This window comes from Seriola lalandi, unplaced genomic scaffold, assembly GCF_002814215.2.
Source record: "Seriola lalandi dorsalis isolate HSWRI2012SDOR001 ecotype SW California unplaced genomic scaffold, Sedor1 jcf7180002054522, whole genome shotgun sequence".
Classification (NCBI taxonomy): Eukaryota; Metazoa; Chordata; class Actinopteri; order Carangiformes; family Carangidae; genus Seriola; species Seriola lalandi.
In genome coordinates, this window is record NW_019525075.1 from 163,343 (window position 1) to 186,632 (window position 23,290).

At 39.9% G+C, this 23,290-nt stretch overlaps 3 protein-coding genes across 4 annotated transcripts; 2 read left to right on the forward strand and 1 right to left on the reverse strand.

Annotated features, from left to right (window-relative positions):
- The first annotated feature begins 1,034 nt into the window (after positions 1–1,034).
- Positions 1,035–4,877, forward strand: wdr77 (WD repeat domain 77). The gene is made up of 10 exons (XM_023414167.2): positions 1,035–1,433; positions 2,056–2,241; positions 2,330–2,471; positions 2,627–2,676; positions 3,344–3,414; positions 3,647–3,704; positions 3,883–3,954; positions 4,039–4,147; positions 4,232–4,300; positions 4,390–4,877. The coding sequence occupies exons 1-10, from the start codon at positions 1,325–1,327 to the stop codon at positions 4,535–4,537; spliced, it is 1,014 nt and encodes a 337-aa protein (XP_023269935.1). The 5' UTR covers positions 1,035–1,324; the 3' UTR covers positions 4,538–4,877.
- Positions 4,878–5,491: 614 nt separating this feature from the next.
- On the reverse strand, positions 5,492–14,655 carry LOC111660772 (uncharacterized). 2 transcript variants are annotated; one of them, XM_023414166.2, is made up of 5 exons: positions 14,326–14,655; positions 12,086–12,174; positions 9,649–9,736; positions 7,065–9,033; positions 5,492–6,957 (listed from the first exon to the last, which is right to left on the reverse strand). In XM_023414166.2, exons 1-5 carry the CDS (start codon positions 14,402–14,404, stop codon positions 6,864–6,866), a joined length of 2,319 nt encoding a protein of 772 aa, XP_023269934.1. In that variant the 5' UTR covers positions 14,405–14,655; the 3' UTR covers positions 5,492–6,863. The 2 variants fall into 2 exon arrangements, with proteins under 2 accessions (XP_023269934.1, XP_023269933.1); XM_023414165.2 differs by having other exon boundaries at positions 12,074–12,174.
- On the forward strand, positions 14,515–23,163 carry guca1ab.2 (guanylate cyclase activator 1Ab.2). The gene is made up of 6 exons (XM_023414108.2): positions 14,515–14,654; positions 17,324–18,712; positions 19,563–19,762; positions 20,646–20,795; positions 21,051–21,141; positions 21,440–23,163. Exons 3-6 carry the CDS (start codon positions 19,565–19,567, stop codon positions 21,568–21,570), a joined length of 570 nt encoding a protein of 189 aa, XP_023269876.1. The 5' UTR covers positions 14,515–14,654; positions 17,324–18,712; positions 19,563–19,564; the 3' UTR covers positions 21,571–23,163.
- Positions 23,164–23,290: the final 127 nt, after the last annotated feature.

Below are 23,290 nucleotides of genomic sequence, written 5' to 3' on the forward strand. Positions count from 1 at the left end.
AGAAACATTATACCCTACATGACAGGAAAGCATCCCAACGAGGTTATGGGTTCTGTAGACAAACAGAAGATGGGTTGATTGGTAATAGGGTTACTGGTGGAAAACCAGCAGATAATGAACAATGAAGTAATGACAGTCAGCTGCAGTAAAATATCAATGACAGTGGGCAAGACAGAAGAGTGTAAAATTATTTTTGAGGAGGCATCAGAGAGGAACTGCATACCGAAGGACATAATCACCCCTTCAAATTGTTCACAAATATGAAAGAAAATTCCCTTTATTCTTTTGTGCACCCTTAAAAAGTATTCATAATTGACACTCCTACAGTCTGGGGCAGGTTATACCACATTTTTGAGATATGACCAATTGTAACAATGAAAACAAAAAATATTTAAAGTCAAGCCAAGGAATAATATGCACCAAATGATTTGTATTCCAAGTAAAGAACATTCAGTTTGTTTAACAGAGAGCAGCATAAAGCTGGAAAGTTTGAAGTTTGAAACAAAGTTGATACTGTCTGATGTTCCTGTTGCTATGAACCACGAAATGTGATGTATTCAGGTAAATGTGTGAGCAGCTGCATGAAATAAGTGACTGGAATGGGCCAAAGACAGTTTGTTTCAGTAGAGATACAACTTGTTTTCAAAAGAGAGTAACAACAAGACAAATGGACACTGAGCAGTCTTTATTGATATCATGATTTGAGGGCAACACCATGAAAATAAGTTTCAGTGTTTATATGCTATGTCATGCTTCAATTTCATGCATTACATCTTGCCTGTGTCACAGTGTATTTATAGTTTGATCAATTTCATTTAATTGTATACTTTTGTCTTCACATATACATGTCCTAATGTTGGATTGAATCTATGTTTTTTTTTTTAACAGTGCATGATGTGCATGTGCTCTTCATGACAGTGTGAAATAAACTTAATAAAATCATATTAATGAGCCTAATTATCTCCTGAAGATGGCAGTAAAACCACCTTCCACAAACCTTCAAAACAGAAGAAGAAAAAGGCGAGCAGCAGCGTATCGATCAACGAAGAAGTAGAGACCCGGAGCAGGAAGTGTACGTTCATCGGCCCCATGTGTTTCTGTTCACTCGTTCATTCATTGTTGAAACGATAACTTTAGCAACAATACATGCAGTAGTGTTTCTACGGCACACGGACATCATTGTGTTTTTAGGAGACGATAAATTGTAATCACCAAAGACGAAACCGGTGGCAAGGCTGTAAGCAAACAGCAACGCTAGCTAGCTAACGTAGAATTCGCGCTAAAGTTGCCTGCAAAATCACAGGAAGTCTACTGCGATACCTGAATGAAAAGTGCAGTAGACACCAGCATGATCAAGGAAAACCGATGGAACATACCCCCCAATGCCCCAGCGTGCATGGAGAAGCAACTGTGCTCGGCGCAATACAGAGCAGGTCGGTAACAAGCCAGGCTAGCTTAAGGTTTCACAGGTAAACACGTGGTGCCGCTAGTTAGTTAATGTTAGTCCGAGTCTGTTTACATCTTTACAGATGTGCAAGGGTCTGCTACTAAAGTTGAGCCATATATAACTGGACAAATTGTTGAGTAAGAGTCATTTTTGTTCATAAAATTGATGCACATGCTCAGCATCTCAGCTCTTTAGTGCATGTGGCAGGATAATAAGTAATCATGTCAAATAAATTGCACTTAGAAGCTTAACCTCCTAGGACCTGGCGTCCACATATGTGGACCTCACATTTTGGGTTCTCTAGACCACAATACTAACTTTTTCTCAACAAGGGCCTGGTGACCACATATGAGGATATTATACTGCCACTCTAATCGAAATTTAAAACTAATGTCCTCATATGTGGACATCATTTTTCTCAGGTCCCAATCAGCCTAAATAGCAAAGAATAGAGCTCGGGTCTTAGGAGGTTAAATATGATCTGCTCTGTGGATTGGATGGTTGCCGAATTAAAGAATGGCTCCAAGTGATTCTCACAACTACCACAGCAGAATTAAAATGCAGCTGGTTTGCTAATGTGTGTGTGTTTTCCCCTGATTTCCTCTCAGATGGCACCCTGCTGCTTGGTGCCTCTAGCCTCACTGGCAGGAGCTGGCAGGGGTCAGTGTGGATCTACAGTGACCCTGAGCAAGCCCCCAATGAGGGTTTCTGCAAAGCTGGTGTGCAGACTGAGGCTAGTGTCACAGATGTGAAATGGGTGTCAGAAAAGGGTGTTGTTGTTGCATCAGACTCAGGTAAAAAGCACTTTTGCAGCATTTACTATATGAGTCAAGCACTGGGCTTGAGAGTTAATTGACAAACTGGATTTGTTCTACTGTGCAGGTGCCTTGGAGCTCTGGGAACTGGCGGAGGATGAACGCCTGCTTGTGAATTGCTTCACCAAACATGAGCATGACCACATTGTCACTACAGTGAGCCCCATAACTGGAGCAAGCAGTGCCGTCACTGGCAGCATGGACTGCAGGTTAGATGGTATTTTATACAGATACATCCACTGTTGCACGAAGTGTCACTGCTGAATGAAACTCGGTTTGTTTTCAACTCTGGCCTTATGGTTTTAGTAATTACTTTTTTCATCACACTCATCACCGTGCATCTCTTCCCCTTTCTTCACTACAGAATTAAAGTATGGGATCTCAGTCAGGAGACAGTTGTCACTACCTACAATGGTAAGGGAATATTTCAAAATGCCTTTCGAAATAAGATGAGCTGAATTTTATTAACCAAAGTTTTATAGATTTCATACATTTCATAATTATCATTTAGTATAAATAATTCTACTAAAGTAAGGTAAAAAACAAATCCCCTCTTTGTAAATCATTCTTTTGAGTCATGTGTCCCCTGTTTTGTTTGTTTGATAAACTGATCAGGAATGATTGTGATTGGTGGTTCGCTGTGCATATCACTCATTAGCCACATCTTTATGTATCCAAGAATTTTTTTTTTATTATTACGGTATGTCATATCAGACACTCCTCTTCTAGATTAGCCATGGAAAGTGAGAACTGTGCAAGTTTTCCTTTTGTATCAAGCAGCAAAGAAGTTATATGTTTGAGTTAATTTGCTGTTACACTGCACATCCTGCAATGTGACTATTGCACATGCTCACATCTTGATGGCAATGCGTAAACTATATATTGTGCAGCCCTATCCTGCAGTTTTGGCAAAAAATATACACCTAATGCTGTCTAGTGATTTAAAGTGTGATTGCATAATAAATGGTCCTATTGGTAGAATATTGTTTTGACATGTTAGCAGTAATAAAACAAAATCACAAGCATAAAGATGGTAAAAACCATAACTGAATGTGTCTGTTAACTTATTTTTTTCCTCCAGTGCACACACAGCCGGTCAGATGTGTTGCCTGCAGTCCCACAGACGAGTCTCTCTTCATCTCCTGTGGTCAAGTAAGATACTGATCAAGCATTACTGTGAACAGAACACCTAACATAACTGATTGAACTAGGTGACTGTGCACATTATTTAAGAGGAACTGATGTTTTCCTCTTGTGCTGTAACACAAGAAAGCTACAATAAATTCTGTGTATTAACAGATAGTCCACCATTAATAAAGTTGGATGAACTGCACAAGAGCAGAGAGAGAACTGTAAGAATATACTGTTGTCCTCCACCCTTCAGGATGGCCGTGTGCTGATGTGGGACAGGAGGAAGCCAAACAAACCAGCATCAAGAATAGGTGAGCAGCTTGTCCCACCTTAAACAACCAGGCTCAGACATTTTTCCCAGGTCGTTGACGGCGCTGGACTTAATTTTGCTACGGTGGATGTTGGCATCACTGACAGATAACCATCTACTTAGTGATGTGTTTTGTCTGGCTGATTTAACCAACCTTGTGATTGTTCTTTCTGTCCCAGATATAGAGGCCCCCAGCTGCTCACCTACCACTGTAGCGTGGCACCCCCACCACAGAAGCACCATTGCTTTCGGTAAGGCCCAGCAGCTGATTATTGATGGACAGAGACATTAAATTGGCCCTCCCTGCAGTTTTCATCATTTTCATTGTGCCTCAGGTGATGAGCTCGGCAGAGTGACAGTGAAAGATTTCCTTGGAACGGAGCCGGCCCGGGTTGAGAACGTCCACAGCCGCAGAGTTAATGGGCTCGCCTTCTCCACACATAGGTAAATCTAAATTCTTCTGCAATCTCAGTATCCTTCTATAATGTTTCTCTACGAAACTGTAACTTTTTCTTTCTTTCATTCCAGTGCCCCCTTGCTAGCTACTGTCAGCGATGACTGCACCCTTGCTGTTATGGACTCCGAACTGCAAGAAATGTGAGTCTCTGCACTTCAAACTAGGAAACGTCAGTCTCTTGTACCATTTTTAAAAAATTACTAATCCTATATTCTTTCTTCTGCTGTAGACTGAGAGATCGGCGACACCAGGACTTTGTCAAAGGTGTATCCTGGCTCCACGGGGGCTCTAACACCCTGACGACCGTAGGCTGGGATCATCTTGTACTTCACCACACGGTGGGTTCAGCTGCTGGAGCTCCCAACTCCTCCTCTTAGATTCAACAGATGGTCACACGCCTTGGAAGAGAAAGATTTCAACTTACTAAGTTTGTCCCTTATTTTTGAGGGGTGAATCTAAAGAAGTTAAACGTAATATGTGAGTGAGGAGATATGGATTGAGGTGTTTCATTGTCATTCAGTACTCAAGATATGTGCACAATATTTGGGCATTTGCTCTCCTCTCCTGGCCTTGGTGCATTGTGTTGCTCTACTCTATAATATGGTCTCTCCCGCTCCACTTCTTTCACACTGTATAGCATTTCCATTAATGTATAATTACATTTGAGGCAACCCATTTGTATTGCATAATTTTACATTAAAGGTAACTTAATAGCAAGATCATTTTAACATTTCTTTGTGTTTCCTGGATTCTACTATATGCCAGCAACTAAACCATTGTCATATATTGTCTCAGTCACAGAGGCAGACCCACAATTTGCCCACTACTGGGTCAAAAGACGGCAGTGTGTTTAGATGTTCATGTGTGGGCAGGAGGCTTGAACGTTAACAAGATCACACGGGTGATTTGCATAGTCAGTGGCAGTTAAGGGTGTCCCTGCTCATCCGTTGTCTGACGTAGACTGGACTTAAGTGTCCTAATCATTTTCACATGGTACCAGCATAATGTGTTGTGTCGCTAATAATGTCAATATTACCATAATAATTCACATCCTTGGATGTGTAGTGTAACAAACAGCCCCTGAAACAACAGGAACACTTAACAGTGAGGCCCACTTTAGTGAAAGTTATTCCATAGTATTGAATTTGCCAGGTTACATGTGTTTTAACGGGAAAAATCATCTTTAGCCTTTAACCATGATTAAAGTTTATGGAAGCAATTTATTTCCTTCCCATCATCTTAACCATAGTTGTTTTGGTGCTGTCGTTATCAAAGGTAATTTCCTCTGTCACTACAAATGTAATAAAATAAATATACCCCAGGCATTAAAAGGTTTTTCATATATTTAATCCAGAAAGCATCATATATAACTGTTCTTTGCCTTCAACTGAATTACTACACTCTGAATGTATGATGTGGTGCGAAAAGGTGTGTACATTATCAGATCAAGTTTAACTGTGTTTTTCATTTCACAAGGGAATTTCAACATTGAGACTGAGATCTACAAAGCTCCTGAGTCTCGAAAGAGAAAAGATGTAACAATATTATAACATTACTGATCACAGTATGTTGGTGCTTCTATTCTCTTTCCCCTGTCTTATTATATAAAATACAGCACAATTATCGAGCCTTTTTTGTAAAAAGAAAAAAAGAAGAAGAATCTGTCACATGCACACTGTTTTCACTTTTCAATGAGGCTTTTGTTCTCGTGGAGTCATCACCTGTCAGTTTCTGATTTAGTGTTTGTCTCTTGCTTAACTGATAATCTCCATAGATAACAAAGACAAAACACAACAATATAGCATTCTGTAACATTTTTAAGGCATCTGAATACTAACGCAAAAGCTTCATTCTGTGCACAAAAAACTCAAGTACATTTATTAAAACACACAGTTAATGCTTGAATAAATTTCCCAGTTAGGGACTTGGACAACATTTTGTGTAGCTTTGCTTTATGACCAATATATTTTAAATATTTTGATTACATAACTAACATGTACATACAACATGTTACAATAGTTCTTAAATCTTATACAAACGAATATGTACATCAATAACAACATGTGCAGCTACACTGACACAATTGTTACCTCAACAAATAACTGTTATACAAATGTAAAGACATTACCGAGAACAATAAATATGAGAAATAATCCGACTGAGAGATCAGCATGCTCTGACACATGTCTGAATTAACTGTTGGCTTTGCCCCAGTGGACCTACAAAACTGTAACAGTGAAAGAATATTGCAGTTGTGGGACATGAAATTACAGGCCACAGTAATTACATCATACATTATTATTGTGTTTTACAATGAAGATTCCACACAAAGACTTTTCATGTTCTACAAATTACTGTATAATGTCAATTCACTTTCACTCAGCTTGCAGTTTACAGCTATGAATAGCTTAAGCGAAAAGCATTTTATTAATAGGTTTTGCTTATACAATGAATATTACCCATGTGACGCTGAAACTGATTACTTGACAGTGACAGTACATCCTCCAAAGATTGAGCATTACATTCAGACTACATCATTCATAACTGAGCACACCGTTGTTTTGAGATATTTTTAACATGCCAACCATATTTCTGTAACTCAGTGCTTTTTCCCTGTTGCACAAACTCCTGCTAATTGCAAAATCACATTATACAAACACATGGAATGTGTGCTGTATAGATGTGTCTAATTTCCACAGATTTTTAAGGTTCCCCTCTAGTAACCGGGGTAATAGGCTGTTTGGTTCCAGGCCGAATTGTAAAGGTCATACCATACTGATGTTTTGACGGTCCGTTGCTGAAAGAAAAAGAAGATGTTCAGGATTATGATGAATACTGCACCCAAACACTGGGCTTATTGACCTAAAAAGTGAATGTGTCATGTCTGAGCAGTGCAAGTCTTACCTGGTGGGAACCTTCACCGAGGACGTTTCATATTTTTTGGCCACTTTTCCCTCCAATTCCCTCATGTCCAGGGTTGCTGCTTTGTTGACCACAGGGTAATTCTTGCTTTGTGGTGTGGCTTTGGGGACAACAGGGACCTTATTGTCCTCACTAGACAAGGGGGCCTCCCAGTCATCAGAACCAGGCTCTGCCTCCTTCACCGGAGCCATTTTGTGGTCCATTTCCAACATCTTCTTTTGTAAGATGCTCAGGAGTGTGGCCTGACTCGGGGAAAGAGGGGATGGTAGCTGAGGAGGGGCTGATTGAGGTTTTGTCTGGACATGAGGCTTTGGTTTGATATTGATGTCAGGAGGTGGGAGTTTTGGAGCTGCTGGGGGTTTTGGATGGGTTGACGGAGCCGGAGGTGCAGGTGGAAGGGTCACAGGAGGTGCTGGTGCCTTTTTCACAGGAGGGTCAGGTGGACGGACGGAAGGAGGGGGCATCATAATCTCCTCGAAATCATCAAACTCTGGGGGAGGAGGGAGTAATGGCATGCTTATCTCCTCTTTATTATCCTCAGGCTGTGCGGATTGAGTCTTTGGGGGGCTTTGCTCTGCATTTTGTTTCTGCTCAACCAGGTTCGTTGCACTTGGGGATGCAGCTGCTGTGATCCTATTGAGAGCTGGACTGGTAAACGGCATCTGATCAGGACTTGATGCAGGACTTCTGGATTTTTCTGGAGTCTGAATTGTTTGCGTATGTTTCACAGGACTGAGAGAGCTTGGACTCTCCTGTATTCTTTCTTGCGATGTAAGAGAAGAGGACGACTTTGACCTTGGGACGACAACAAAGGAATTGGGACTCGAGTCACTCGGGTGAATGCTTGCGCTTGGCTGCTCGTTCTTCTCAGCACTGTTTTCCCGCGACAGGGAGTGAGTTGATCTGTGTTTATCTCTTTCCTTAGCCGCCATTAAAAGAGCCAGCGGGGAAGCTGCAGGCCCCTCTCGTGCCCCGTTGGTTTCACTACTCTTCAGGCTGCGTAGTTTACGATCTAATAACGGACTGAATTTAGGTCTTTGATATGGTGATCCTTCAAGGTTCCCTTTGCTGGGCTCTGAATTCACCTGAGAACTGTTCACTTTCAGAAGCTGTGGTGACTTCTGAGGAGTAGTCGGGAGCAGTTTGGTTATTTCTGGCTGTGCTGAACCTATCCCTGTTTTAGCCTCCTTGTTTGGCTCAGATAGGGGTGGTTGAGAGGGCTGCGTTATTTGTAAGTTCTCCTTCAGCTCCTGTACATCTTTGGATACCGGTTTAGTCGGTGTAGCCACTTTAGGCACTTTCCCATCCACCTGGACAAGCACCGGTGCAGAGTTAACGGACCCAGAATCTTCGAGGAGTAACATCTGCTTGGGTCTTGTGTCACGATTCTCATGACTGCTGAGAGGTGAGGTTTCAGGGACATTGTAAAGCTTTGCTGTGTTTTGGGGATTAAAGGTGGAGAGCGTGGGTGTATGCAGAGGGGGAGGTGGTGCAGGAGTCTGTGGTGGGGAGTCAAGGTTGGACATAGAGGACAGTCTAATGGGCTTTGGAGGTGGTGTCTTATAAGTCTTCTGTTGCTTTTCAGTAGGGGGTAATGGGGGGGCAAATTTTGGATGCTCGGGAACTTTGGCCGCTGGTGGACTAGAAATGGGCGTGGATGGCGCAGAGCCGGTAGACAAAGTAGATGGAGGCTGTGGTGGAGCCATTGTTGGCCGTTTTAAGAAGCCTAGATCGTTCTCCACGGCCGGTGTCTGTGGAGGGGCTTTTGGAGCAGGCATGGAAGGAGGCTGAAGGGTTGCCAGGTCTGGACTGTTTAGGTCACCCAAGAAGTCTGGAGGAGGGATAAAAGTCCCTGGAGGGGGTGGAGGTGCCATAGAGGGAGGGGGAGGAACAAATATTTCCCCCTCCACAAGATCAGGCACTGATCCGTTGTACAGCTTTTCTCCACTGACTGTGAAAAAAGGGAAGAGAGAGAATGACTGAGTAAACCTCAGTTGTACAGCAGGAGCACTAACAGTGATTAACATGCGCTGCTGCCTCATGTTTAAGCATTTACATTAGACAGAAATATTCAAAAACAGTGATATGGATGTGACGGTGCTTCCACTCTACATCAATGTCAAATTCACTTGTGTGTGGAAATGGCGAATAAAAGCAGAATATCTTAAAAGGGAGAAATAACTGCAAATATCATTGGTCGAGTAACGGCAAAGTCTAAAGGCTGAAATGAGTTTTAAACCTAATAAACACGTAAGATGATAATCTTACTCAATACAGAACTGCTTAAATTCTATTAATGCAAACACTCCCATTCTGTAAATAACCTTGCCAGCTGGAATGGCTGTTTGGGCACATTCAGAAGGGTTATTGAGCAACTGCCTGGGCAAACATTTACCTGCTCTACATTTTCAAGCCTTTATGGAGTCATTCTGATTGCTGTGATCTATCAACTGAGTCTGAGTAAAGGCACCACAAATGATCTTCGTCCTTCAGAGTGTAAATAAAAGATTTCTAGCCTTTGCTGTGTTAAACCTAAAGCACATATCTGAGGTAGTTGGACGCTCACCTGAACCGTTGGCCTTTGGACCATTGACATGGGGAAGAAGGGGGACTTTGGGTGTTGGGACGGCAAACCCTTGAAAACTATCAGATGACTGTGAGGAAAAAAGAAAACACCGTCAGACTGTTGATATTTCTGGGACACAAGAAATAAAGTGTGGTTCAAGAACAGTGGTAATGATTAAATAAAACCTGCATCCTGTTCTAGATGTATTGAAAAGAGTTTTTTTCAGTTTCTTTTCTGGCAACTATTCACTCCCAGAGTGAACAAACCAGTTCCTACTTATTGCAGCGCTCAGTGTTCCTTGAAAACAGATCAGCATAGAGCAAAAGTTGCTTCCAAATAATTTTATTTGCGCTGAGATCGTGGTATTGAGAGACCTAGTGACAGTTAACAAAATGCCTTATTTGCAAATACTTTAGACTTAAACCTGTAAAAAAAAAACATTGACAAAAATACAATAAAATGTATTCTTAGAGAAATTGTAACTCAATGTTTGATGAGTGTGTGAATGTATGTGTCTCTTTCCATTTTAAGGCTAATCCTTAAGGTTTGTCCCAATGAGACTGGAGGTAACATGTTGCTATGGAATCGTTTTTGTACCAAACACTTTCACATACTTCACTCATGAGGAGTACCTGGTGAATCAGAGGATACACCTATTATTCTTCACATTGTCTGCTGCTTAACGTGGGCCTGGCTGAGAAAATTGCAGGCTGTCACTTAGATACCTGTGTGTTTGTATGAATGTATGTGTGAGTGTCAGAGAGAGGCAAAAAAAAGAGAGCGTCGAAGAGATTTGCTGTTCTCTTCACAGCCCAAACCAAACCGCCAGCAAAGATAAACACAGTCTGTGTTGACACAATACAAGTCCATGAGATTTAACAGGGTACATGCCCTTCAAAAGGGCAGAAAATCATTCCAACAACACTTTTTTTTTTTTTTTTTTTACTGATGTAACTCTTGATGTAAAGGCCCTTTGAGTAATTTGCCAATGCAATAACAAAACAGCAAGTTCGCACCAGTTTCACTTAAAAAAATTGTATCTATTTAAACAAGCTGTTGATGACTCATGATCTAAAAGTTGCTGAGATAAAGTTTGTAAGCCCTTTAAAATGCTTGTGTATATAAATGTCATAAAACTACTCAAACTTTAGACCGATAAAGTTGTTGTACAAAAACAAACTGAGAATGAAAATCAGTTGGATGTCTGCCTGATATCACAGCTAGAATGACACCAGTCTCTCTTTGCTTGTAATCATAGGACTTCTGTAGCTTCCTGGAAAAGCATATGAACCCTGCACCACAGGCCAAGGGTGTGTCACTAAAGATGGCGTATGATCCAGTTTGATTTCATCTGTTTGTTCACTGCGTCGTGACTCACTTTCATCTGTCACTGCAGTCTGAGCTGTCCTGCTGGGTGTGCCACATCCAACACATGCCACAGACACATTCATAGAACACTCCCAAACACTGAGGTGTGTGAACCCAGAGCAGATATGAGCTCTTTGTTTGTATCTGCACCCTGATGATATAATGGAAAGCCTGGCAGTCATATAGACTGTTGATGTAATGCTATGAGTGAAATAAAAAACACTTAAAAATGAAAACTTTGTTAGCATGTGGACAAAACAGCAATACACTTGCAATACAGAGTGGTGGATGAAGTATTGGGCTATTTTACTTGAATAAATGTAAAAATATGCCAATACAAGTACATTGAAAATTCAAAATTCTACTTAACTTAAAGTATTAACAGCAAAATGTACAAGCAAAAGTGCTTATTATGCTGCACAATGACTCCTGTGAGTGTTACACTAGCAGTGAGTGAATGACTGTACCTTGTCATTTATTATTTCTGACAGTCACTTTTTTTATTTAGATTTCTATTTTTGAAACTGTGAAACTGAAATCACTTCTTAATGCACCGAATGAATATAATGAGATAATTATAATTGATTCTTGTATTTTGAAATATTATTTCACTGTTCTAGTTCTTGTGTTGCAGTATGTACTGTACAATAGCCTGTATGGTGATATCATCTGTATTGTGGATAACATGATAATATCATTGTTCACTACCATATTGCACATGATTCCCAGAAACATATCAGTGTAATCACTCCCACATGAGAGTATATTGTAGGTATTAGAAAGAAAAGTGTGTCAGTGAACAGATAAACAGCTCCAAACTCAACAGACTCCAAAGTTAAGTAAGAAAATATGTTTTACTCAACTCAGACCAGTTTAGTTTACATTCTCACATGTTGTGTCCCAACGGTTGTTTAAAATGACCCAGATTTACACCCATTCTGCCGAACAATAAACTGTTCATTATCCGCTAATTTGCATCTGTGCAGTTCTGCAGATGTGGAGTGAAGATATGTAATCCCTACAATTCAGCTAAATAACGTTTAACATCGACACTTACTGAAATACTCACAGCGTGATGTTTGACGGTGGGTCTGGCCCGCACACTGGCAGTCCCTGACTCAGGGATCGCTGGTGCATCCAGCACCAACTCCACATTGTCTGAGGAAATAAAAAAAGCAGAGCATTATTATCCTCTGGCAGACCTCTTATAGCAAAACAGGTTTCCACTTAACATTTCAGCCATTCAAATTCTGCTCAAAGCCCCATGAATAATTTGACTAGAAAGGACAAATGAAGGGGTTGGAACAAGACGCAGTAACCCTCCGAAACTGCGCTGCTGTCTGACTGTCTATTGTTCCTCAGTAGAGGTCAGTCCAGCTGATTATCTACTGTTTGATCCCATGTGCTGTTACAGTTCTGTTGTTGACAACTGAATAGTTCTGCACAGCTGAGCAGATGACTTTTGAAATTTACATTTCACCATTGTGTTCACTCAGTTAAAGTGGCAACTGAACTTAATTACAGCAACACAACTTGTAGTATAAAACACAATAATGTCTAAATACCAAAAAACTGTTATAAGAAGCTTCATAAATTTGTACTGGATTGTTTGGATTGTATATATTTTTAGCTAAACATTGATATTTCAATGCATTTAGAGTTGTTTACATTTTTATACATCGTACTGGGGAAAAACAGTGCAACGTTTGTGTATTTTGAATCCAATGTGACAAAGAGATTATTTATATTATTCTGCAATGTTACGGGAAATGTAAAAAAAAAAAAACGGCCTAAAGGTCTGTGTCTTACAGCTTCATCAGGCATTAGTCAATGACTAAACTTTTCTCCATCCAACTTTAGATGTAGAAGTATAAAAAAAAACATTCTGCTAAACTCCATGGTACCTGATAATCTCACAAGTCACTGGGGTTGGTTGAAGAAAAGAAATTTAGAAGTCGCACATTCATTCGCTTTTCGTTCCAGTGTCAGTCATGTTGTTTTTCCAATAAGTGACTGATGACAGACATTTGACACTGAGAGTCACTTAGTCTGCACGTTCTGTCAGTGCTCTAAAGCGATTTTTCATCAGGGCTAAAGAAAGAGAAACCTAAGGGCTTGACATTGTAAATAAGGAAGAAAGCAAAGTGTTTTTCCTCACATTTTTTCTTTAGTCAAGAAGATATGATGGTGCCACTCCAAAAAAAACAAAAAAAAAACAATTCAGTATGGATGACTGCAGAAAGAATTGGCCGTGGTACTAAGCCAGTCTAACCAAATTATTGTCTGATTTAAATAGACAAGTGTTCTCTCTCACGTTGTAGATTTGCATAGCAATTGCTCTTGTTTCCTGCTGTTGCTTGTCAAATGGAATAAAATGTTATGTAAAGCTGGGCAGTTCATCAGGAAGCTGATATCAACATGTGGAGAGTAGATCTGAGTTACCATAATGTTGTGATACGGCTTTTAAGTTGTCTTTTCCTGGTGTTGAAGGCGGCAGAACGCTTACATGGTACAACTTTTGTTTATGGTGAATGAATGCATGGACATCATTCACATTACTAGTGACTTCTTCTCAAAGACTAATGCAAATACCATAGTCTGACCATGTGACAAAAAAAAAAAAATCAAAACTCAAGGTCCATTTATTATATTCTTCCAGTGCTTTCAACCACATCTCACAGTCTACCTCAAACGATGGAGTCATTTGTTACAGTATCTACAGCATGCACGCTGTTATATGTTGTGAGCTGTAATAATTCTGGCTGATCATTTTGTTGTGTATCTGAGACTATAGCTCACTTATATTCACATAAAGGACATTCACTCTTTCTGTAAACAAGCCAGAACTGTAATAATCAGTCAAACAAATACACTGGAAGCGGCTTTTTTTAACCATAAGTCCAATAACATATAGAGATGTTCATTTACGCAATTTTCCCTCCTGGCTGGAGTTTCTTGAAATGCCTATATGCTGCACCTAAATCAGGGCAATTACAGAAGACAGGTCAATAGGACTCCAGATATACAAGGTCAAACAGATGCAGGCATAGAATAATAACATTAAAAAAAACAGATTTTTCATGGATGGATCATATTCCCTTGTTGACACAGTCATTCAATGTCATTTAAAATGCTAAATATTGCTGAGATGTCCTTTTATTAGCTACTTACATCATCAGTTATAAAGTCTACGTGAGCCTTTAACACTTCTGTCCATGTCAACCCCAAGTACAAAGGTCGTGTTAGTCTTCATCAAACCGTATTCTGCATTATATCCCACAGTAAAGGGCCTGTAAGCAGCGTACTCACCCATGTCCCTGATTTTGATATTGGTGTCGAAAAGAGACTGGTTCTTTCGACCCAGAAAATTCAGCGTCCCCTTCCTCATGATTATTGTTTAGTGGATGTGTAGACGCGACTGCACGGCTCAGCGGGGACTATTGAGACATTTTGATCAGCAGGTAAATCCGACGTAACGCGCAGGTGAGCTACTTTTAACGACAGGTGCACCGCTGGGCTCCAGGTGAACCTGATTCCAGTGGTTTGGTGCAGTCTTTTCGGGACAGACAGAGAAAATGGAGCTGACCACGCCTCCTCCCCTTTCACTGTGCCTCCCTGTGTGTCTACACTCCCAACAGGTGAGGCCTCGGCTCTCCTTTCTCAGCCACATTCCAGCGCAGATCTCACCTGCGTGTACCTGCGCACCGAATGAGCTGCACTTCGCTTTAACGATATTGACTGTTCCCTATATAGAGTACTCTCACTGCCCAGCTTTGATTGCCCTCAAATGAGTCCGTGATCATCATCATCATCATCATCACCTTCAAAGCTCTGTGGTCTACAAACTTGACAGGGCTGACATTAACAGTGTTTTCACCTGGAGGGATTATCGGGACAATTTGATCAACAGTCATCATAAATATGTTCAGGAACACAGTTTAACTTTACAGCACCTTGATAAAAAGCCAATAGGCTTTTATTTAATAAGGGTCAGCAGTGTTTTGGCTTTCAACAGGAAATCAGATGTTAATGGGAAATGAGCTGGCTATTTGGTCTTATACTTGTCAATGTGTAATAAAACTGTCATTCTGATCACAAATATGTAAATGTTATGATACACTTTATTTTAATAGCACCTTTCAAAACCAGAGTTATGAGGTGATCCACAGGTGGAACATACTGTAGGTTAAATGCAACTCTGATGTACTTGTACTTGAGTATTTTCATTTTATTTGACTTTATACCTGCACTTCACCTCATTTCCGAAAGTAAGTAACTCAGTTAAAATGAACTCCACTTCAAACAGCCACAAAATTACATTACCGCTCCCTACATGTTAATGCATCAGTAACATAACAGTGTAAGACAAGTAGTGATACTTTAAATACATTTTGCTGAAAATGCATATGTATGTTTACTAACTATATGTAAGTAAGCATTTTTATAGTGTGGTATTGCTTCTTTTACTGAAATGATCTGAATACAACTTCCATCACACATAAATGATCATGATCTACAACAAGAGCTGGACAGTCATTAATATAACCTATCAGGATACACTTAGGTCTGGGTACAACTGCCAGGGAAAACAGGCCTCAACACAGAACATCTGAGTTGCATTAGCATGATGTTTCCACTTCCTTAAGTTACCCATATTTCAATTCACCTACCATAGTTGCAGAGTTTGTTCTGAAAGCACACTATTTTAACAGTGAATAAATGATGAAACAAAGAATAATGATGAACAAATTCTAATTTTACGGTCACAAGCTTTGAGCTACTATTAGTTCAAAAATATCAGAAACGTAATTGAGCCATTAAGTCATCAAAAGAATCACTAGAATGAATGGGAGCCATTGTAATCCAGTGTGTCTTTGTCTGAAACCTCAACATAATAAATCAGCAAGTGCTATTTATCCCTCTGGGTATTTGCTCAGTTAGTTATTGATTAAAGTTGAAACATTACGGGGTTTTTTATTCGTCCATTTTTCGAAAATCTTTATAACAAATCTGTGCCATCACTTAGGTATTCCATGGCAATATTTACCTAAGGAAGGTGAAGCATGTGACCTACTGTATATAAGCAGGATAACTGTAAAGATGATGTTGGAGAGCCTAGGCCAAAGAGGATCAAGAGTCCTCCAAAGCTCAGGGTGATCTAACGCATGACAGCCTACAATCCCATTCACCCACTTTTGCATGTTAGCTAAACCAAGATCTTAGGTTCTTTGTGGCCTTGGAGCTCTAGGGGTAAACAGTTTGGTTGTTTACAGCTGACACTTGACAAACTTGATAGCACTAATGGAAAGAAACTAAGGAGGCTACATTTACTCAAGTACCATAGTTTGTACAATTCTCCAATACTTTTGCCTTACTAAGGCACCCTATTGTGTTTCTATTCATCTTTTTCATCTTCCTCTGCCATGGGAATCTATTGCAGCCCCTAGATGGTAAAAAGTCTTGAAATTTGGCACACTGATTGGGAACACTCTTGTGATGCTTTTCGCCAAGTTTCATGTCTGTGTTCATGTCTCAAGTGCTTTAGCACCAACAGCAGGTCAAAGTTGGAGGTGTGTTCATACGTGTAACTTTTGAACCGTATTTTCAAAAATAGTACCATTGGATTCAGTGCACCTTATGATGTCAATTACTGCCATATTGGATTTTCCGCCATATTTGCATTTATGACTCTTTGGACACACTTCGTCCAATTTTCACCTAAATCGGCACAAGCCTCACAAATGTTATGACATGGATTTTTGATTTTCGAAAGTGTTCATCAGTCACAGCCAACTGAAAATGGCAGCGATGCCACCAAAAAGGAAGCTTTTACAAATGAAAACTAAACTTTGTACATGGTGTCATGACCCCATCAGGTAGTAGCGCAAGAAACCCGGTGTCCTTTGACCTCTGCTGGGTGCTGCAATAAGAAAATTAGCATTTTGCCTTAAAACTGTTGACGCCTTAAAATCAAACCTCCTGTGTCAGGTCTTTGCTTTAAAGACATTTATCTCATAATACTTGCTTACATTTACTTTGTGGTATCACTACTTTTACTTAACTAAAGGATCTCAATGCCTCTTCCACTACTGGTTGGTACATATCCATGAGTCTTACTCAGATCTTAATCTAATAAAGTTGATCTGTTTCCTTGATCAGATTAATATTAAATGAACGATGGCAAAATATTCACATCTTAATATATATTTTAATTAAAGAAGTGAAACTGAGTAAGTTTTGCCTCATGCCTTTAATTGCATAATAGCAGATTTTTAAAAGGTCTTTTTTCTCTCCCTCCTGGCTACAGTCGCTGTGTTCCCGTCAAGTCTGGCTGTCGCACCTACACCTCAGTTGTCCTGGAGACAAACCAGACTGGTCCATCCAGTTCCTCTGTCCTAAGTGGGAATTCATGATGCCGACTAATGCTGGCTGAAATGTGAAGAATGTGCTGGCAAGAGCTTTCAGTGCTGTACCTGCCTTAGACATACTGAACTCAAATACTGAACATGCAAATAGGGTTTAGTCTCATTCATTCATTCATTATTATTCAATTTTTATTTAGTGTCTAGATCTGCTCATCTGGTGAGGAGAAGCACACTGATGGCAGTTTTTTGAGGGATGAATAAAATGTTTCTCTTATCTCTCTTAATTGCATATAAACGAATAAATCCACTTTGCATAGTTGATAAAGGTTTTTATCACATTTTATTGAAACACGGCTGTATCGCGATGGCAAATTGAGCCAGTAAAGGCAGGAGTATGATGAGATGGTAAGACCTTTCTGATCAACTTCTGCTTTCCTCTGCTCTGCTCCCAGGTAGTTTCAGCCACAAATCATACGGACCCTGGCCTGTGCATTAGAAAAAAAATGTAAATCAGCACAAATACAACGGACATAACTGACATCTACAGGAGGAAATGGAGACCGAAAAACCATAAGCATTTTTTCCATTCCATTATGATGAGGTGTGCACTGGTTGTAAATGGAAATGAAACTATGGATTGTCACTGAATCAAATCTATTGTGTGGAAGAACAAGTACAGTTACTTAGACAGCAGCGGTTAGACCGGCATCTGAAGACAGTTTCCATTTTCATCAAAGTAGTTCAAATGAAAACTGTTCACAGTGACGTCTTTTCTGCACTTGCATGACAGTCTTTCACTGTCTTCATGCTTTAATTGTAAACCAGCAGCCCACTGCAGTGTGTCTGACAGCAGATGGAGGAGCTTTAAGAGGGTCTAAATAACCCGGTGGCTGCCATTCATCCAGTAAAAGTAGGGTAAGCTGAGAGAACACTTAAGGAAAGAAGATTTATGAATATAGCCTGATATTTTGAAACTGTCTCACGGAGCTGTGATTTTAACTGTTTTTTAAAAATGGATCATTGTTAGTCAGTTAATTTTCTAACTTACAGTTCAAATACACTGTATGTGTGAACTGCTCAAATACCTCCTGAATATTAAAATAAAAGTTACTTCTGCATTTTATGGTTAGCTATCTGCTTCATGTACCTCTGTGTTCACCTTTTTTTCCCCCTAGATGTCAGTGACCTCCCTGGCTGTTGAGGTCGAGTTCATGTCAGTGTGTGTAGGAACAGAGCAGCTACAGCTTCACAGTATTGTTTGACTTCCAGACTCTGAAGACCTCTGAACTGCAGCAAACTCCAGCTATGGCCCACGTTTTTTCACCTGCGAGGTGGGGACAGGACTTTGACATTAAAGACCATAATGAAAAAGAACCCATTTTTAAAAAAAATCTTATGTAAAGCACCTTCAAACATGTTTTGAAAAGGTCTTACTAATAACATCTGGCAATACAGGTGAACATCAGTAAACACCCAGTCACAGTTTATGATATATGGTTGATAAATTTGTTTTAGAGAAGGTTTTCTGCCACGCCGGTCAGTCCAGACTGAAATACATTCACAGTTGGAAAAACTCAACTTGCTTAGTGAGCTGCATAAGATCAAGATTATTTCAGCCCACTCCCAACCAAAATAAGGAGAAACAAGTCTTTCACAAACTTATCTAAAGAGTTCCTTGAAAGACATTGGATAATTGGATAATCATAATTTATCATACCACACTGATAAAATCGGCAGATAAACATCAAGCTAAATATGGAGGAAATTCTTGATCATATTATGAGGTAAACACATCAAATGATTACATGAAACCATTTGTGTTGCACAGTTCATTAAGCACGGATGAATGATCAGCATTCATTCATATTTGATTCATAAAAGTCAGGCAGAAATCTTAAATATTAGTTTATGGTCACAGCTGGTGTCATTCTGTACACAAAGACTTATTCCAGCACTTAGGTCTCTTTAATTAGTTAAGTCTTCGCTGGCAAGCAGAGTGGATTACAGCTTCTGAGCCTTTCACACAGACGCAAAGAGATATGATTGGCCGACACACACACCCACTGAATCCTGTTGCTTGCAAACACTTTTTGAGTCTGTACACATGCCATGCTTGGTGGATGCAGCACTTTGTTGATATGGTTTTTATGGGATTTCATACATCTATATTTTGAAAAACAGACATGGGAAACTGCAACAACTCGACTGTGGAGCAACTACAAGCTTGTGAGAGTCATCAGTGGTACAGAAAATTCATGACCGAGTGCCCATCTGGACTCCTCACCTTCTACGAGTTCAAGAAGTTCTTTGGCTTGAGGAATCTGTCAGAGACATCAAATGCCTACATTGAGACTATGTTTACAACATTTGATATGAACAACGTAAGATCCATTTTAACGTTTTAACGGGGCAACAAATTTATTGTAATGTTATTATATCAGTGCAGATGAATCTGAAGTGTGCTCATAATTAGTTGCTTTTCATTGATGCTGACTAGCACTGACAGTGAAATGTTTTACAACTAAATCCTTTGCACAAAAAGACAAATGGTCTAGTTCAAAGGAAGCTGATTTATTTGCAGGTAGAAAACCTGTGAAAATGCTGCTTATATGAATAATCCAAGTCACACTCACAGTATACCAATAATACAGAAAATGCTCATAATACGACTCATAATTATCATCATTATGCTCATTCTCATCAGAAATCCCACTGAGATTTAAAACAACATGTATGTTTATTTGCTTGTATGTATGGTGGGTTTTCCACCACTCATATCTATTTCATGTCTATCAATTGGTTAAGGCAAACTCATATGAGCAGAGTGAACAAAGAAACTGGTTCATGTTCAGCTCAGTGTATTTTTGCATCAGTGTTTGTGTTTTCATCAGAGGAATGTTGTTCACGTAGTCTCTGCTAATAAAGAAGAACTTAGCCTATTACAGGAGGAGGTTTATCCCACCCACACCACTTACTCAACTGACCTACAACCTTAAAAAGAGCAGGTGCAACCTCCAGTGAACCAGGAGCAGGTGGATGCTCAGTTATTGGGAATGAATTTCTCTCCCCTATCACAGAGAGTTTCAAACATCAATGTATTTATATCAGCAGCTGTGGCCGTTATTAGACCATTTTTGAGTTATAGATCACAATCAGAGAAATGATAAAATAATAAAAACAGACATTATAGTGTGCGTGGAAGTATAACTTGAATGTGTGCTGCTCTGCTGATGACAATGTTCACTGAGTCATTTTCTTTTATAGGATGGCTTCATTGATTTCATGGAGTATGTGGCCGCTCTGAGCCTGGTGCTAAAAGGAGGAGTGCAGCAGAAGCTCCGCTGGTACTTCAAACTGTATGATATTGATGGAAGTGGCTGCATCGACCGTGAAGAGCTGCTTCTGATAATTAAGGTACGCATGAGCCCTCATGTCATGTTCAAGCTTGATGAATGGCTTAGTGACGGACCTAAGAATATCCCGAGTACTGTCCTGAAACAACCTGCTGAGACACCGCGGTGCTGGGAGGAGAAGACACAAATAGCTGACATTTAGCTGACATCTGCTGGTTGAAAAATGTAACAGTTAAGCACCAGGGTCAGTTTTTAACAGGATCTGTTCTCTCTCTCTCTCTCTCTCTCTCTCTCTCTCTCTCTCTGTCATGTTTAGTCTATCCGTGCGATCAATGGAGTTCCTCATGAGATGTCAGCAGACGACTTTGCCAACATGGTATTTGAAAAGATTGACATCAATGGAGATGGTAAGACCCCTGAACTATATCAAAATATCCCCATCACTGCAACTGATAGTGACACAGTTTGTCATAGCAATATAATATACAGCAGAAGAATGATCTTTATATGTGATTTTCAAAACTGAACATGTTTGAAACAAATTGTCTCACTGATAGAAAGTCCCAGTTGTTGCAGAATGGCAGATTTATGGCTATAAGTTAACCTTATCAAATATAAGTTAACCTTATGGAATTATTCACCAAATATGCAGAAGGATTGAAGGATTTGAGTTCAGGACGTACACTGTATTTCTCCATTTTCCAGGTGAACTGTCCTATGAGGAGTTCATGGAGGGGGTCCAGAATGACGAAATGCTCCTGAAGACACTAACAGAGAGTTTGGACCTCACACACATTGTCCAAAAGATTCAAGGAGAGATAAGGGCCAACACTTAGTGTTTCCAGCTTTGGAGACTACACCAATAGCGGAAATATACATTTTTATGTGACTGTTCACACACAGCTGAATGAGTGAAGATGTGGGTTCAGAATGATCCACAAATCATTATCAGGATCAGTCTGTAAATGTACAGGAACAGCTGGACTGTTTTGGTTTTTACTTCTTCCTCCAATTATGACAATGGTTATTCTTCCATTTCCAGTTGTACTTTGTAGTTGCCCTTAAGATTTAACACGAAGCCTGTGCTACGAATGGCCTGTGGTGTTGAGGGTGACAGTGTGTGTGTGTGTGTGTGTGTGTGTGTGTGTGTGTGTGTGTGTGTGTAAAATGGCATCCATGGCACATAACTAACCTGGTCTGACAGACACAGAAAGACTGGCAACATTTTCAAGGAAGACTGAAGTGTTCATAAAGTTTCTTTTAGCTTTTGGTGACTTTGTTGCTCATATGGAGCATTGTGCATGAGTGGTTCATAACTTTTTTGGCTTATGATTCCTTGAAATGAAGTAACTTGTACTTGTAATCCCATCACCTGCAGGTTATGGCTTACTGTGGACAGTTAAACTGAACTTTTACTGTGTTTTCAGTGGCTCACAGAGGAAAATGTCTGCAGAGTCTCACAAGAAAAAAAAAAAAAATTGAGACAAATCAGAAAAATTTACTACATTTAAAAAGAAACATGCTTTACTTTAATTTTGCTTCAATCATCTGGAGAATCCCCAGATTTATCAAGGGACCCCTGAGGTGGGAACCAGTGCATGACAGATCGGAGACACACGTACCCTTTCTGGTGCTACAGGCAGCCGGCACCAAATTGTCCGGACACAAAGCAACACAACACACCCAAACAATAAACACACATCTTCCAAACACTTTCCCCATCCCGGTAGGCAAAAATAATTAGCATCATAGACACACACGACAACAGGCTCATTATGCATATTGTAGTGAAACCAGGAGGCGCAGAGGGAATAATGCGCAGCTGGATGGCGGGCACACGCTCTAAAGCCAGGAGTGGTTTCAGGGAGTGGCTTGTTATTGTCGGTCTGCTCTGACTCCTGTTGGTGACGGGATAATCACAAACCGTCCACTTCTATGGAAACTCCCGCTCTGCCTGTCAGCTCTGTCCAGTCCTGTCACACATATAAATATTGTCTGCTGGTTGCAGACCAATTCAGGATTATTGGGTCTAGACGTTGGCCACTTATATTAAACCATAAAGATTTTCATCCTCACACTAAATAACATAAAATTGATGAAATATGTTCGTGTGAATAATGTCAATTTTATAAAAATCAACGGAGAAGGATAACAAAAAGGCAAATTAAAAGCCTCCTTGTTAATGGATTGGGGAAATGAAATGTATGTGTAATCAAATTACTTGAAATAAAGAAAAGAGAACACATCTTTAGTTTTTCTTATATATATATCTGTATTTGACAATATCGTAAAAATAAAAATGTAAATATTGTAAATGCAGTCAATTTCAACTTTGTACAAATGCAGCTGTGAACAGAGTGAAAATAAATGTGTTAAATCAAAGTGAAACGAAATATTGTTTTATGATTATCAATTTTTTTATAGGTGTTACTATTCATGTATAATTATTATATATTTATAATTATTCAAGTACACTTGGTCTGTCCTGCAGCCCATGTATATGCCAGACTGTGGAAAAGTGTCATGTCCACGTGCTTCATGATGAGTTGCCCCCCA